The sequence below is a fragment of the Alligator mississippiensis genome, chromosome 1 (assembly GCF_030867095.1).
Source record: "Alligator mississippiensis isolate rAllMis1 chromosome 1, rAllMis1, whole genome shotgun sequence".
Lineage (NCBI taxonomy): Eukaryota > Metazoa > Chordata > Crocodylia > Alligatoridae > Alligator > Alligator mississippiensis.
The window spans coordinates 354,653,057-354,668,280 of record NC_081824.1 but is presented as its reverse complement, the minus strand read 5'-3'; the positions used below and the strand labels follow the sequence as shown (position 1 = coordinate 354,668,280).

Sequence of the window (15,224 nt, the reverse complement as noted above, 5' to 3'; positions counted from 1 at the left end):
CATTGACTGAACTGTATTTCAAACGATATGAAACAAGCTTTTTATTAATTTAAATTGGTTTAGATTCTGCTTTGCTCTGTGTGATTCAAGTTCCATTGAATCAATGGGAGTTCTTCCATTGATTTCTGCGGAACTCAGATCAGACTCAAAATATACCCTAGCAGTTAGACTAGCAGTTAGCAATGTTCTAGACTCAGTTTAGGTCCAAGTCAGCCCAATGTTAGGACCCAGCCACTACTGCTGCTTTACTTCACTGACCAGCTGTGGTGAAGCTCCCTGCTACCCAGCTGTGATGTAGACAAGAGCCCCCCCTGCACCCTCCCATTACCAGAACACTGCCAAAGCCCCACAGTTCTTCAGGCTACATCTAACCCATGGACTATAGATTGCTGATCCTGGCTGTACATTACTTATGAAGATTTTAGAAATTACTGTAAATTTTAAGCATCATGAACTACATGTTAAACTTAGGTTAGCCAGTAGCAAAACCTTCATGTTTCCTGTCTATTCAATTTTATATCTCACTGACAGCTACTCAGTTAAAAAATATATATAATGGCACACAGGTGTTATCCAAAATAAATGTATACTTACCCGTGGGCCAGGTTTTCCAGGTTCACCTTTTTCCCCTTTCAAACTTGGCCCTGGTTGTCCCTTAAAAGAAAACAGAGCAATTGTTGTTCTCAATATAAATTTTATTTTAGTTATTAGCTATTAATATACTCATTTAAGGTAGGTGCATCACTTGATTTTGATCACTTTTAAATATTATCAAATGATTACATACTACTTACTGACAATCCACGCTCTCCTTTTTCACCTGGTTCTCCCTAGTGAAATTAGAAAATAATGTTGATTAATATATGGGAATACTATCTATAAGAATCAATTTATACCATAGATCATTGATTTTCTCATGTCAAAAATATCATTAAGCTCTATTAGATATATAGGGAAAGGTAGCTATTTAAATTTAAAATGTAATATTAAGATTCACATACAATTCATTGTACTAATAACTGTTCTTTATGAGCTCTGATTTTAAAAAATACCAAGTTAACTAGTACTTACATCAGTAGAGATGATTCCATTAATGATGAGAAATTCAATATGCATGAATTGTTCAACTTTAATATATTTGCAATCGACCAGGGGAAAAAAAAACCCTGATCACTTCCCTCCTCCAGGAAAAAATCATGAGATGGTGAAGCATTATTCAGTAACAGGACAGCATTTCTACCACAATATTTTAACCATAACTTCCTACTCAATATCCACAGATTGTGGCTACTGACAGGACAGGATGCAGAGAATGGGGAGTTCTGTGTTAAAAAAGTTTCCTGCTCTGCAGATTTTAACTGTACCTCCAGAGTCATCTAATCTCTCTGTCTACAGGGGTATCTCCCATGTAACACTACTAATAGTGCCCTCACTGCACCCATGTTTTACAATCTATGGTGTGCAGAAAAAGGAAGCATGGAAAGGAATGATGTGATGGTAACTGGTCTGTTTTTGGACTGCCTCTCTTTTTTTTCTACCGTGATATTTCATCCAAACTGAAATAGGTCCAAGAGGACATTCTTTAATGTGTGAACGTGTTACTGAAGTTTTCTGCTAGAGATATACGTGACTTTTCATGAAGTATTATCATATGCAAAATATCGACAAAACCCCAACCAACAATTATTAAGCAAAGTGCATGAATTAAATGTGCATGATCAGATGTAGATTGCTCACTACTATTTCACTTCTCTTTCTTTAGCTACCTTGATCACCACTCAGTATTCTGTAATTAAAAAAATCAATAATAGTACTATATGGGCCACATCTTAATTGGTTGTTTACGCCTAGAGGAGGAAATTTATTAGAACTTAGGTGACTAATTTCCAAAGAAGGATCCAGGTTGCAGCCCCAAAACACTTCAGGCAACTAAGTCTATTTGGTACATACATTTTGGACAGCAAAGTTTCATAAATGTTCAATGCAGTTGATAAATTTGACTATGCTCAATGCAGTTGGTGTGAGTGAGGTATGCATGGAATATGCATAATGGATCGGGCCTGTCTTAGGAGTTTAGATGTCTTTCTAGCACCCATATTGAAAGAACTTAGGTAGGAACCAGGCACTTAGGTGACAGATCACGCCCATGCATAAACAGAAGCCCAGGTGTAGAGCCCCACCCAGCCAGAGAGCATGTCAGGATGCTGGGGGACTCTGATTTAACTTAAACCAGCAAGGGGTCTGGGACAGACATTGCAGTTTGACCCAAGTCAGTTAAGTCTGATACTACATTCAGCCGGGTTTATCTCAAACCAGTTTCAGTTATTTTCAAACTGGTTGTTGTGCACTGAATGTCTGTTCTGTTACAGGTTTAAACCAGTTTCTGATCATTTAAACCGGTTTATGTGTAATGTCTGTCCCTAGCCCAAGTGACAAAACTGGGTTTAGCTTCAAATATTCTTTTTCTCACCTTATTTCCACATAAGACTGTACTCCCGTTCTTTTTGTGTTCTGAGACAGTTCCTTGTGGACCGGCAGGACCTACAACTCCTTGTTCACCCTTGTGAAACAAAATGGAAAATTATAATTAGAAATAATGCTTACTCTGAAAACAATTATAAATAAAAACAACAACATAATGTGGAACTACTATTTACTATTTAAGAAGTAACAGAATATTACTTTAGCAAAACTAATCATCAAATAACCCTAAATACAACATATCTGATTGCAAAAGAAGCAATCATGTAACAGGGTGGCAGTCTAAGACATCTCTCCATTATTCTCAGGGAAGGAGCCAAACCTTTCAAAAACGCTGAGTAACTAGTACCGATTCATAATGGAGGCCCATCTTGTTATTTCTGAAAGAATACAAAATGGTTTGAGAATCTCACTCAGAATGAGGAGAAACTAAGGACTGGGAAAGAAGGGATCTTTTATAGAAACTCCATGATTGGAATGATAAAGAAAGACTATGCTGTGTCACTGGAGTTCTCAATAAAGACTAACCCCTAGAAGAGGATAGTTTTGGAAGATCCTAGATATTTTGTTCGCAGTAGGATGAGAACACCCCTGCTTGAACACTATAAAATCAACATCTGTTAAAAGAAAACACTTCTTAAATGATCCCATATATTCCTTCTGTACAAGACTTCCTGCTCATTTTTTTTTTTTTGGAAAAAAGCTAACCCCAGTAATCCATGTATTTCTATTGTAAGCATTTTCCAATGACTTCATGTAAGCCAACTAAGTTCTCTTGTAAGATGTTTTTTCCCTATATATATCCTGCTAAAAATGGCAACAAAAATTCACTAGATAAAATACATGGTGATAATAATTTATTTCTTTAGCAATCCAGAATGCAGAATTATGATCAGTCAGGATAAACTATTTACAATATAGAACAAAGTTAAAAAAAAAACTTCCTGTACTAATTTTTTTTTAATCATCTGTTCAGTATAAGGAGATCTGCTAACAATACAAAAAAATTCCATTCCCATTTTAAGTTAAATTACAAATAACTGAAATAATGAAAAACACTGTAACAAAATATCCAGATATGAACTGATCTAACCAATATGGTTTATCCAATAGAAAATTAAGTCACTAATATATGATTATTTAAATGTCAATAAAGTAGCAGATAAAGGAGAAAATTTTTAAGCTGAACTAATTTATTTGCCACTTCCAAAAGACCATGGCCTTTTCCTCATTTTCAGAGAAAATAGTCCCATGGGTAATAAATGATGGTTTTACAAGTCCATCCAAACTCAGTCATTATAAAGCACAGGTAATTGTTGATCATTTCAATGGCCATAGAATCAGCTGGAGTTACAACACATATAAGAATAAAAGGAATCTAATTGAAGCAAGGGTACCAAAGTCTAATGCATCTTTAAAGGGCATAAGGATTTACACCTAAAACCATCTAAATTTAATCCACAATTCAGTTTCCTAAATCCTTCCTAACTCTTTCAATGGTGGTTGATGGAAGAGTTTGAAAAGAGCAGGTCAAAGGCACTGTGTTCACAGACTTAAAATTATAGAGTCATAGAAAATTAGGATTGGAAGGGGCCCTCAGGAAGCCATCTATTCCAAACCCCCTGCTCAAAGCAGCAACATCCCCGACTAGGTCATCCCAGCCAAGGCTTTGTCTAGCTGGGTCTTAAAAACCTCCAAGGATGGAGAGTCCACAACCTCTCTGGGTAACCTATTCCAGTGCTTTACTTCCCTCCTAGTGAGAAAGTTCTTCCTAATATCTAACTTAAATTTCCCTTGCTACAATTTGAGATCATTGCTCCTTAGTCTGGGAACAGTTTAGCTCTATCCTCTTTTGAACCCCACTTCAGGTTGTTGAAGGCTGCTATTAAATCCTCTTTCAGTCTTCTCTTCTCTAAACGAAATAAGCCCAGTTCCCTCAGACTCTCCTCAAAAGTCATGTGCCCCAGCCGCCTCACCATTTTTGTTGCCCTTTGCTGGACTCTCCAATTTGTTCACATCCTTTCTGGAGTGGGGGGGGTGGGGGGGTAGGGCGGCAAAACTGGACATAGTACTCCAGTTGTGGCCTCACCGGCACTGAATAGAGGGGAATACTCACTTCTCTTGATCTGCTGGCAACGCTCCAACTAATGCATCCCAGTATTCCATTAGCCTTCTTTGCAACAGGGGCATACTCTTGACTCATATTTAGCTTATTGTCCACTATAACCCCCAGATCCATTTCCACAAAGCTGTTCTTAGCCAGTCAGCCGCCACCCTGTACTGGTGCATGGGTTTACTCCATCCTAAGTGCAAGATTTGGCACTTGTCCTCACTGAAGCCTCAAGAGATTTCCTTTGGTCCAATCCTCCAATTTGTCTAGGTCATTCTGAACCCAAACCCTACCCTCCAGCATATCTAATACTCCCCACAGTTAGCATCTGCAAACTGGCTGAGGGTGCACTCGATACCATCTTCCAGGTCATTGATAAAGATATTGAACAAAACCAGCCCCAAGACTAACCCTTAGGTCACTTCACTTGATACAGGCTGCCAGCTGGACATAGAACCATTGATGACTACCCTATGAGCCAAATGATCCAACCAGTTTTCTATCCATGTTACAGTCCATTCATCCAACCCATATTTCCTTAGCTGACCTGCTAGAACGTTGTTGAAGACTGTAACAAAAGCCTTGCCAAAATCAAGGTATACCACATCCACTGGTCTCCCTGCATCTACAGAGCACGTCAGTTCATCATAGAAGGCAATCAGGTTGGTCAGGCATGACTTGCCCCTGGTAAATCCATGCTGACTGTTCCTAATCTCCTTCTTCTTCTTCAAGTGCTTAGTAATAAATTATTTGAGGTTTTGCTCCATGATTTGTCCAGCAACTGAGGTGAGGCTGACCTGTCTATATTTTCCTGGATCCTCTCCTTTTTCAAGCTTTTCCAAGTAGCCCCTAACCTGTTCTTTTGCTGCAGTTGACTGCTCACCTCTTCCCTAAATTTTGCTGCTAGGTGCAGTAATTTGGGAGCTGACCTTGACTGTGAAGACTGAGGTGAAAAAGGCATCAAGTATTTCAGCCTTTCTGCAGCCTCTGTCACTAGGTTGCCTCCCCCATTCAGTAAGGGACCCACACTTTCCCTAATCTTCTTCTTGTTACTGGCTTCCCAGGGGATCCTGCCTGTGAGTTCCCTGAGTGAGTCAAAGTCTGCTTTTCTGAAGTCCAAGATCCTTACTCTGCTACTTTCCTTCCTTCCTTTCCTCAGGATCCTGAACTCAATCATCTTGTGGTCACTGCTGCCCAAGTTGCCATATACTATTACATTCCCCACCAATTGTTCCCTGTTTGTGAGCAGCAGGTCAAGAACACCATGAACCCTAACTGGCTGCTCCAGCACTTGCACCAGGAAGTTGTCCCTGACACTCTCCATAAACTCCTTGGGTTGCCTTCACACTGCTGTATTGTCCTCCCACCAGACTTGTCAGCAGCATATGACAATCAACAACCAGATAGTCCTTAGCAAAAAAATACAGAATGACAAGAGATCATTCCATAGTTGGACTGATACAATCTATATTTAAAAATGGAGATTCTAAAACAAACTGTGTACAAGCATAGCTGACTGCAGAAAATGAAATAGCATACCATAAAGAACTTTTACCTATAGTAAAAAACATCTACATGAATAATCAACCAGTCCCTCCCAGCACAAGAAGCTTTATCTATATGGATGACTTATGTATCACCACCTAAATCACTGACCTCTCAAGTCAAAGCTTTGTTAATATCAGTGCTCTCTGGGCTCTGACTACTACATCAAAAAACAATGGCATGCCAATCTGACTAAAAGAAAAATGATTTTTTTTTTACCACTAGAAACATAAGAGGAAAAACAACTCATTATAACCTGGAAGGAGTACAATTTGTTATGTGCAAGAATCATTCTGCCTGGAAGTGATACCTGACCATGGGCTTTCTTTTAGGAAAGCAAGGTTAGATGGACCCAAGCAAGTTACATGAATGCACAATACAATGGCTAATGAAATTCAGTGCTGATAAAAGCAAAATCCTGACAGTATGGAAAAATGTAAATCCTCATTCACTTTAAAGGTGCATCAATTCAAGGGAAGGACATTGGTGTCAATGAGTTGTCCACATGGAATGCAGCTGTTTCAAGTGTAGCTCCAGTCAATAAAGCAAATAAGATGTCAAGGTGTACAAGGAATGAAATGGCAATTAATATAGAGAAACATTACAACGCCAGTATATAACTCCACGCTGCAGTCTCTTGTGAAACAGTTTTTGTCAATATAACACAAAAAGGAAATTTCAGAATTAGACTCAGAAACATGCAAAGAAAATGATCAAAAGCCTCTCATGAGGCAGAACTGAATAAGCTATTATTGTTTACCTTAGAAAGGAGACAAACAGTATATACAATAATAAGTGGCCTAGAGACAAGGAGACCTTCAAATAAATTAAAAGGTAGAAAATTAAAAGCTGTTCAAAGGAAATATTTTTCCAAACAGTGTGGAACTCATTACCATAGGAAGCTGTTGAAGGGAAGAATGAAGCAACATCCAAAAGGGGACTAGATACATCATACCAGTAATTTATGATAATTTAGAAAAGGATAGTAAACTTCAGGGTTGAGATGTGACATAACATTCAAGGCATTTGTGCCTACTGGAAGGTCTTTATACTTTTCTCTGAAACACCTGATACTAAATGCTGTTTTAGACAGCGCTGGGCTAGATGAATGTCAGAACCTATTCCAGGCATATCATATTCTGTGAACCTTTACAGTAATTAATTTACTTATTAGGTGGCGATTTAAGCTATTCCATTTTTCTAAAATAAAAAGAAATCACCACAACAGCCAATCTTTAAAATTAGCACAGTCCCAAAGACATTGCTAGCAGTTGTATTTTATAAGGTTCCAAAAAAAAAAACCAACAAAAAAAAGGGAGTTACCTTTTCACCTTTTGGTCCTTGAAAGCTGAAGCCCATATGACCCTGAAAAAAAATGCTATTGATTTAGCAATACTTATTTAAATATATATTTTCTCTGAAATATAAACTACCCTATATAAATATATGGAAACTCATCTAACCCACCCTATGTTTTTCTGATTTAAATTAGTTACTCACAAACCTTGATTTGTCTTATTAATTTCTTGTAGTGCCTGTAATGTATTAGGCATTTTCCAAACATAAACAGCACATATGACAATAATGATACTGGATAATTTTTTTAAAAAGAAAATAGAAGACATGGGACATAAGGGAAGAGAAAAACATACAGGTAACATGACTTTACAATGATAATATGCATATAATGAAAATCAAAAAATATAGCACATGTATACATGGGTAGGAAGTTTTTGTCAGTCAGATATATATCTTCTCATGCTTATCTTTTTTGAGATGTAAATATATAGATGTACAATCAATCCCAAATGATTCTATAGCCTTACGGTAATATTTATCAATGTCTTTTGTCTTTAGCTCAATGACAAGTTCAACTTAACAAACATGGTAATGGTGGGATCAGAGCTAGCATGTATATTTTGCCTCCAAATAAATGTCAGGAACAAACACTGGACACCAGGTCCCTTTTGCCTCTGTATTAGCTCCAAGAATATCTGCAGCAGTACTTTTTGGATCGTGACAGTCCCGCGTTCTTTTCCTCTGCTCTTATTACCCTCTGGTAGCTAGGACTGGTAAATTATGCAAGTGTTTTTTTTTCTTGCCTCTAGATACCAGAGGATGCTACAGCTTCTGCTGCTTTTGCAAACAACCAGCCACGAGGAGCCATTTCAGCTCAGGAGGAAAGAAAAGAGGTGATTCAAGGTGGAGACTACAAATACCCATGAGAGATGCAAAGGAACAGATTATCCCCCAAAGTGGGCAGAACAAGGTGCATCAAAGGTGACAAAAAGTATGGAAGAAGGGAACTGCATAGAGAAGTAGAAGAAAGAAATAACAGTTCTTATTGTAAAGTCTGAGGAGCCAGCTGTCTATGTCAGAATTCTCCTGCATACTCTGCATTGACCACTCCTGGCCACAATCAGGAGAATAAGAACAAATACAGGTCATCCAGAGTTTGCTTAGGGCATAAGTGGCTGGAGATTGCTGAAATTCACATTTTAAAATATTCATGAAAACTGTTTAAGTAGAAAGCGGGAGTTTCCTTTCAACTGTTCTACAGATTCTGACCAAAATAATGCAGCAACAAAATGCAATATATGGCAGATGTCAAATTATGACTAATGGCCATTATACTATTTCATAATCATTTTACTAATACCTCACTATCTACCTCTCCCCTCTACAAGCCCATTTATTGTTTTAATCTACCTGTCACTTCCTATCATAACTTACATTGAAAGGTCTTTAGGACAGGTTATGGTTTTTTTCAATAAAAATGTATAAGGTCACTGAAGGTCCCAATATTCTCAAGTGAGTTCTTAGGACTCTTCAAATAATAATATAAAAAAATAAGAGTAACCAAAATAGGATGAAAAATACATGCTAATATAGTCAAATGTTCCCAAAGTTTGACAATGGCCAATACTGAAATTTTCAATTTGTTCCCAAAAATCATTATAGAATGTAAAATTTAGTGGTGTTTTAGTCACATAAGAGAATAGGCTTAAAGAGCAGTATAAACAATGCCCCTTTGTAGGTACTGTTAATTAATATATACTTTTAAATTTAGGAAAAAAAAACCCACCAGAAGGCAAGCAATTTATCAGTCCTCTTTGGGAACCTACTTTCCAGCCTATCTGGAAACTGATTTGTAAAAATAATAGCAGAAATGTTTGCAATGATAATTCTGAGAAAATTCTCACCTTCTCTCCTGGAGGTCCTGGTGGCCCTGGTGGACCCTGTAAGAAAGGACATTTTAGTTTAGTTCTGCATATCATCTTTGATACTTTTTAACTTACGTTGGCCAATGCAAATGCTAGCCCCTCACAAGTTCTTCATTTAGCTGAGTGAGAAAAATGTATATATGATGTTCTCAAGACTTTTAAATGGTGATCGAATCCATTATTTGCTTCAACTTATGAATTAATGCAAATAATAAAAAGTGAATACTATTTGTCTATAATTTACCACAAGAAGCATGAGACTGCCATTTCACAGTGAAGAAGTGTTGGATCCAGTGAGTATTTGGACAGGAGATCCTCCAAGGAAACCTAACATGTAGGAAGCAGCGCTAGTGATTTGGAAGCCAGTGTTTGTTCTTTCAAGTCATTCTTGAAAGTCCAGTCTTATGAAAACTGTACCATGGAAAGTGTCATTTTTTTCAAATCAGATATAAAACTTCAGGTCACTTGAACTGACTGAATATTAATCTCATATTTTCTTTGTTTGGATAAATCCTTGTTAATGCAAGAAGTGTAACCAATGGCCATGACCAAACTCTACCATAATTACATTACTGCAGGAGCAGTTCCACTTTACCAGTGTTTCCTAATAATTTTACAGCACGATATCCACAGGATGGGAATCATAAAAGAGATTGCTTTGAACACAGATCATCACTATAATAAGCTATGCTGACTTTAAAAAAATCAGATTAGTTAGTTCCTACCTGATGTCATATGTGTCCATAAAAGCTAAAAACCTAGAATTTCAACATCTACTATACCTGTCAGCATTTTAAATGCTTTGAACTTTTGCAATTTACCACAATAGGAGACTTTTTACGTAAGATTGCAGTTCCTTTTGCAGTTGTTCCTAATGGTATATCTAAAAACAACCTCAGCAAGCATTCTGATTCAGATTAGGCTGCAAAGCCAGAAATATATTATACAGGGGTTCAAGATGGGAGAAACTCTAAGGGTTTGGTTTAAAAATGAAAAAAGAAGGGTAGATTCTAACTAGCACTGGAGTAAGTAGGAGTTATTAGTTTACTGATAAAGGAAAATTATTCCTTTTTACTGTAACATCACAGTGAAAGTCTGGCAGAACAGGGAATGGAATCAGAGCCCTGAGAGTTGTAGGCTAGTGCTTTCTAATTGCTAGACCACCCTTCCTTGCAGACCTTTTCCATATAGCAGAATTGCATAAATCATTATAAAAGAATACTTACTGGTTCTCCTGGAATCCCTGCTGGCCCAACAGGCCCTTGGATTCCTGGCAATCCTGGTATACCCTGTATAACAAAAAAAAAGAAGCTATTAATAAGAAGGCGCATATTAAGTAATATAATGTTGCTTATCTAGTTTAAGATTGACTGTTCTTTAGTTAAGACTTACTGGTAGTCCAGGATGGCCAGGAAAGCCTTTTTCACCCCTTAGGATAGTTGGTATGATCCCAATTACTTGGCCTGGATCTCCCTATGATTGAAGAAGGTAAAATAAAGGTAAAACATTTACGGGCACACAAATAAAACATTCAAAGCACTGATGTTAAACCTGATGTAAAGTACAAAACATAGCATATACATGGAAATCTGGAATCATTGGAGAAGATCGTTTTAAATGATAGCAAAGTAAAGTTAGATTAGACTTTGGGAAAACCTTTCTACTGTTAGAGTATACTACCTCACCCCATCTGAGAACATATGTTCAAAATTAAACAGACTATGGAAAAAAATGGACTATTTCCCCCTCCCTAAATAGCATACAACCAAAATAAGATAATAGCATTTCCCAGAATTAATGCATATCTTTAATTAACTCTTCTGGTATCAAAAAATGTCATTTTCATATATTCTGAATAGGTCACAAAACTTTATGATTAAGTCATATTCTTTCAGTTGTATCTTCTGCATATTCATGGGGGAAAAACCTCACCAAAGTGCCAAAATGTTGTATTACTATGAGGCATTTCTTTCCATATGAGAAAAAGAGACAACAGTCTTTTTTGCTCTAAGTAGTCTTGTCACTACAAAATTGTGATTACACTTATGATTTACACCTGATTGCCATTTCAAAAGGTACCCATTAATTTTATACCCAAGTCTGTATCCCGACAAGCATAACTGTGCAGTATGTGACACTGCAGACATGTCTGTGGCACCACATATCACACATTTGGGTGTTTTCTGCACTGCAAGGTAGATCTCCTTGGGTCAAAAAAACTTGCACAAAAAAAGCAAGGCGGTGCACAATGGGGACAGTGTACGCCACCTAAAATCAAAACCCAACCAGCTGGACCCCAGATAAGGCTGCTGGGGCTGGCCCAGTGCTGGCCCCAGTCTCCCCTACCCTGCCTGGGGTAATCTGCATTGCACTAGAGGGTGCTTGTCACAGGTGGTCCCCAGGGACAAGTAGCAGCAGCACAAGGTGTGCTGCTGCTTCTTGCCCACAGGGAAACAAATGTCCACACTTGTGTAGACGTGGCTCAGGTGTGAAATACTTCCCTCTTGATTTAATATTTTATTCTTTAGAATGAAAGAGAATGTAACAAATACTTAGCTACCTATACAGTTAGTTTTCATATATACCAAAATTCAGTTGTTTACTTAATAGGTAAAAGACCTGGCTGATGTTTCTGGCTGTTGAGCTATATGTCAAGAAAATCTCTGTAGAAAACTGACTCAGCAGGTGAAATGATGAAGTTATCCTGATAACTTCAAAATACATATATGCTTCAATCTTAAAATGAAGTTAATGATTTATATGCTACAGGGTGAGCATCAGGCTGGTTACACATACTGAAAAGGATTTACTTTATGCTCTGTCACTGTAGCCCAGCTATATTTATTCTATATATAGGATTTCTGCATGTGCTTAACTTTATGCACAGGAAGGTAGTCTGAGGTTTTTGTGAGCAATGGAATTATTTTATGTGTAAAAATTTTGCAGCCCAAAAACTAAGGGCTGCTAATTTTAGTAGGCATAGGTAATCTGAATTTTTACCTTTGATATGAGTGCGTTCATTTTTAAGAACAAAATTTACCTTAATTCCAGGAGGTCCTGGGGGTCCCTGGAAAAAAAATACTTTAAAATTACTCCCTTTTTGAAGCATTCATTGTTAGTACTATACAAGTTTCACAATATTTAAAGTTTAAAGAATCACAGGTGGAAGGAGTGAAGTATGCATCAAATATTTGCTTACCATGCTCCCAGTCAATCCAGGTAAGCCTGGAGGACCAGAGGGACCTCTTTCACCCTAAAGACAGAAAAAAGAATGACTCTGTTGAAAAAATGCATTCTTGAGGTTTTTAATTATACACAAGAAAATTATAGTTAAAAATGTAAATTGCAACCTTTGTGCCATTGCAACCTGGGATACCAGGTGGACCAGGTGGGCCATCTTGTCCAGGGATACCCTGCAGTTAGGACAAAAGCAGAAACAGTTACCACGGCAACATTGATCCAGGCAGGATGTAATCTTTGATCTTCTTTGACATTCTTTGTAAATACATATATGCTTCATACATACAGGAAGGCCGGGGTTTCCTGGATATCCTGATGAACCTGGTGGGCCCTGTAATTAATGAAAACGTATGAAGAGGAGAACATAAACATTTCAAAATTATAAGACAGGATCACAAAATTAGCCCAAAATTTTAACTATGTTATTTAATAGGCAAATTCAAACAAATAAATAAATAATTTTGGCTTTTTCTTTAATTTTGAAAAATCTTATTTTTATGTTTTCTACAATAGGGACTGGATAACAACTTTAAAGCACAGGTATTAAAACTAAGCAGTTCTAGTTTTGCACATTTACCACAGTCACTCATACTATGAAATCTACTATAAACATCTTTATGCAATAAAAGATGATGGTAACACATTACTGCCATTGCTTCCTCATCTCACGTAAGTCATGTTAATTTAGCAATTTCATTTTGATTACTCTAACAATTGCAGAATTTAAATGATTATATTATTTTTTTACCAAACAGTCCCTGGTTTAACAAATCAGAATTTCATCTGATGACGTCCTTCTCATGCTACTGACTTCTTTAGTCTTCTAGTGTTTTCAAACGTAAGTCCTAGCAAGCCAGAAAGAAACATGTGCTCACTCTAGCTTAGGTGATACAGTTCCATCCTGAAACTTCTTAGTACTATTAAATGAACAACCTGTCAGCAGTGGTGAATACGTAGAGTCATACAATGCATCCAAATCAGCATAACACTAGATTTATTATTAACATTAGGGATTGAATTGTTGATCTCTTGATAGCTTAAGACTCCCTTAGTTCACAGCCTACAACTGATTATCAACCTCTATAGAGTAGAGCCACTAGAGAGGAATGGATGGCCACAAAAAGGGTCAGCAGAATTCTTGTACATATATTTTTGCAAAATGCAAAGGCAAGATAGTTTTCAGCAGAAAAAACATCTCAGGTTCTCTTTCAAGCAACAAAATGTAAGACAAGTGTCACAATCATACAGAATTGACAATAGCAAGAATGACAGCTGCAATATCATAAGTATACCTAGAATGGGCCTGGATGTTTTGGTAGAAGTACAAGGTGGTTTTAAATCAGGTAATAGAGGTGATAAAGTTTAAGGAGGGCTCTTCCTGTGGACGCAAAATAAGTAGCAAGGCCAGGGGCCATTGGTATTATTGGTGGGATTATAAACACCATGGTAGCAGAAGACCAAGATAGCAGAGAAAAACAAGACTGGAGAGGAGGCCATCTAAACAATATCCCTGCTCAAGACAGGATAAGCTGTCTAAACCATCCCAGGTAATTTTTGGCCTAGCCAGCACTTAAAAACTACTAATCATGTGGATTCTGCCATTTCTCTGGGTAGCCTATTCCAGTGTTAGATCACCCTCAGAATAGAAAGATCTACCTCATACCTAAGTCAAAACTTCCTTGTTGCAAGTTAAGCCCATTACTTCTTACCTTGTCCCCTGTGAACACAGAGACCAATTGACTGTTGTCTTCTTTGTAACAACCCTTTTTTGTATTCTAATCCCTCCTACATCCTCTCCAGACTAAATAATTCCCATTCTTTTCATTTTATGTCATGTTTTCTAGACTTCTAATTTTTTTTTTTGTTGCTCAAACCTGGATTCTTTCCAAAAAATATGTAGACAAATTGAAATGCAGTGTCAAAAACCGGACACATTACTTTAGGTAAGACTTTACCAATGCTGAACTGAATGGAAGAACCACTTCCCATAACTTGAGTATAGCACTTCTGTTAATACACTCCAGTATGCTTTTAACTATTTTTCAAAGATATTACTGTTGACTTGTAAGCACTTGCTATTTTTCAAAGATATTGCTGTTGACTTGTAAGCACTGTAAATCCCTAGTACTGCAATCTAGCCATGCATTCTCCATTTTGTGCATCTAGTTTTTCTACCCTGAATGCAGTACTTTTAACTTGTCCTTCCTGAATATAGATTCATAGATTCATAGATGTTAGGGTCAGAAGGGACCTCAATAGATCATCGAGTCCGACCCCCTGCATAAGCAGGAAAGAGTGCTGGGTCTAGATGACCCCAGCTAGATACTCATCTAACCTCCTCTTGAAGACCCCCAGGGTAGGGGAGAGCACCACCTCCCTTGGGAGCCCGTTCCAGACCTTGGCCACTCGAACTGTGAAGAAGTTCTTCCTAATGTCCAATCTAAATCTGCTCTCTGCTAGCTTGTGGCCATTGTTTCTTGTAACCCCCGGGGGCGCCTTGGTGAATAAATCCTCACCAATTCCCTTCTGTGCCCCCGTGATGAACTTAAAGGCAGCCACAAGGTCGCCTCCCAACCTTCTGTTGCGGAGGCTGAAAAGGCCCAGCTTCTCTAGTCTCTCCTCGT

The 15,224-nt window shown here is 37.7% G+C and overlaps 1 protein-coding gene across 1 annotated transcript in view; it reads right to left on the bottom strand.

Annotated features, from left to right (window-relative positions):
* Positions 1–15,224, bottom strand: part of COL4A1 (collagen type IV alpha 1 chain) — a 218,247-nt gene that overhangs the window by 86,675 nt on the left and 116,348 nt on the right. Inside the window, exons 5-15 of the mRNA XM_059721088.1 lie at positions 12,887–12,931; positions 12,711–12,773; positions 12,560–12,613; positions 12,401–12,427; positions 10,753–10,833; positions 10,587–10,649; positions 9,340–9,375; positions 7,460–7,501; positions 2,471–2,560; positions 795–830; positions 595–654 (exon numbers count right to left, since the gene is read on the bottom strand). Of these exons, the coding sequence (XP_059577071.1) occupies positions 595–654; positions 795–830; positions 2,471–2,560; positions 7,460–7,501; positions 9,340–9,375; positions 10,587–10,649; positions 10,753–10,833; positions 12,401–12,427; positions 12,560–12,613; positions 12,711–12,773; positions 12,887–12,931 (597 nt within the window). The remainder of the gene's footprint in view (positions 1–594; positions 655–794; positions 831–2,470; positions 2,561–7,459; positions 7,502–9,339; positions 9,376–10,586; positions 10,650–10,752; positions 10,834–12,400; positions 12,428–12,559; positions 12,614–12,710; positions 12,774–12,886; positions 12,932–15,224) is intronic.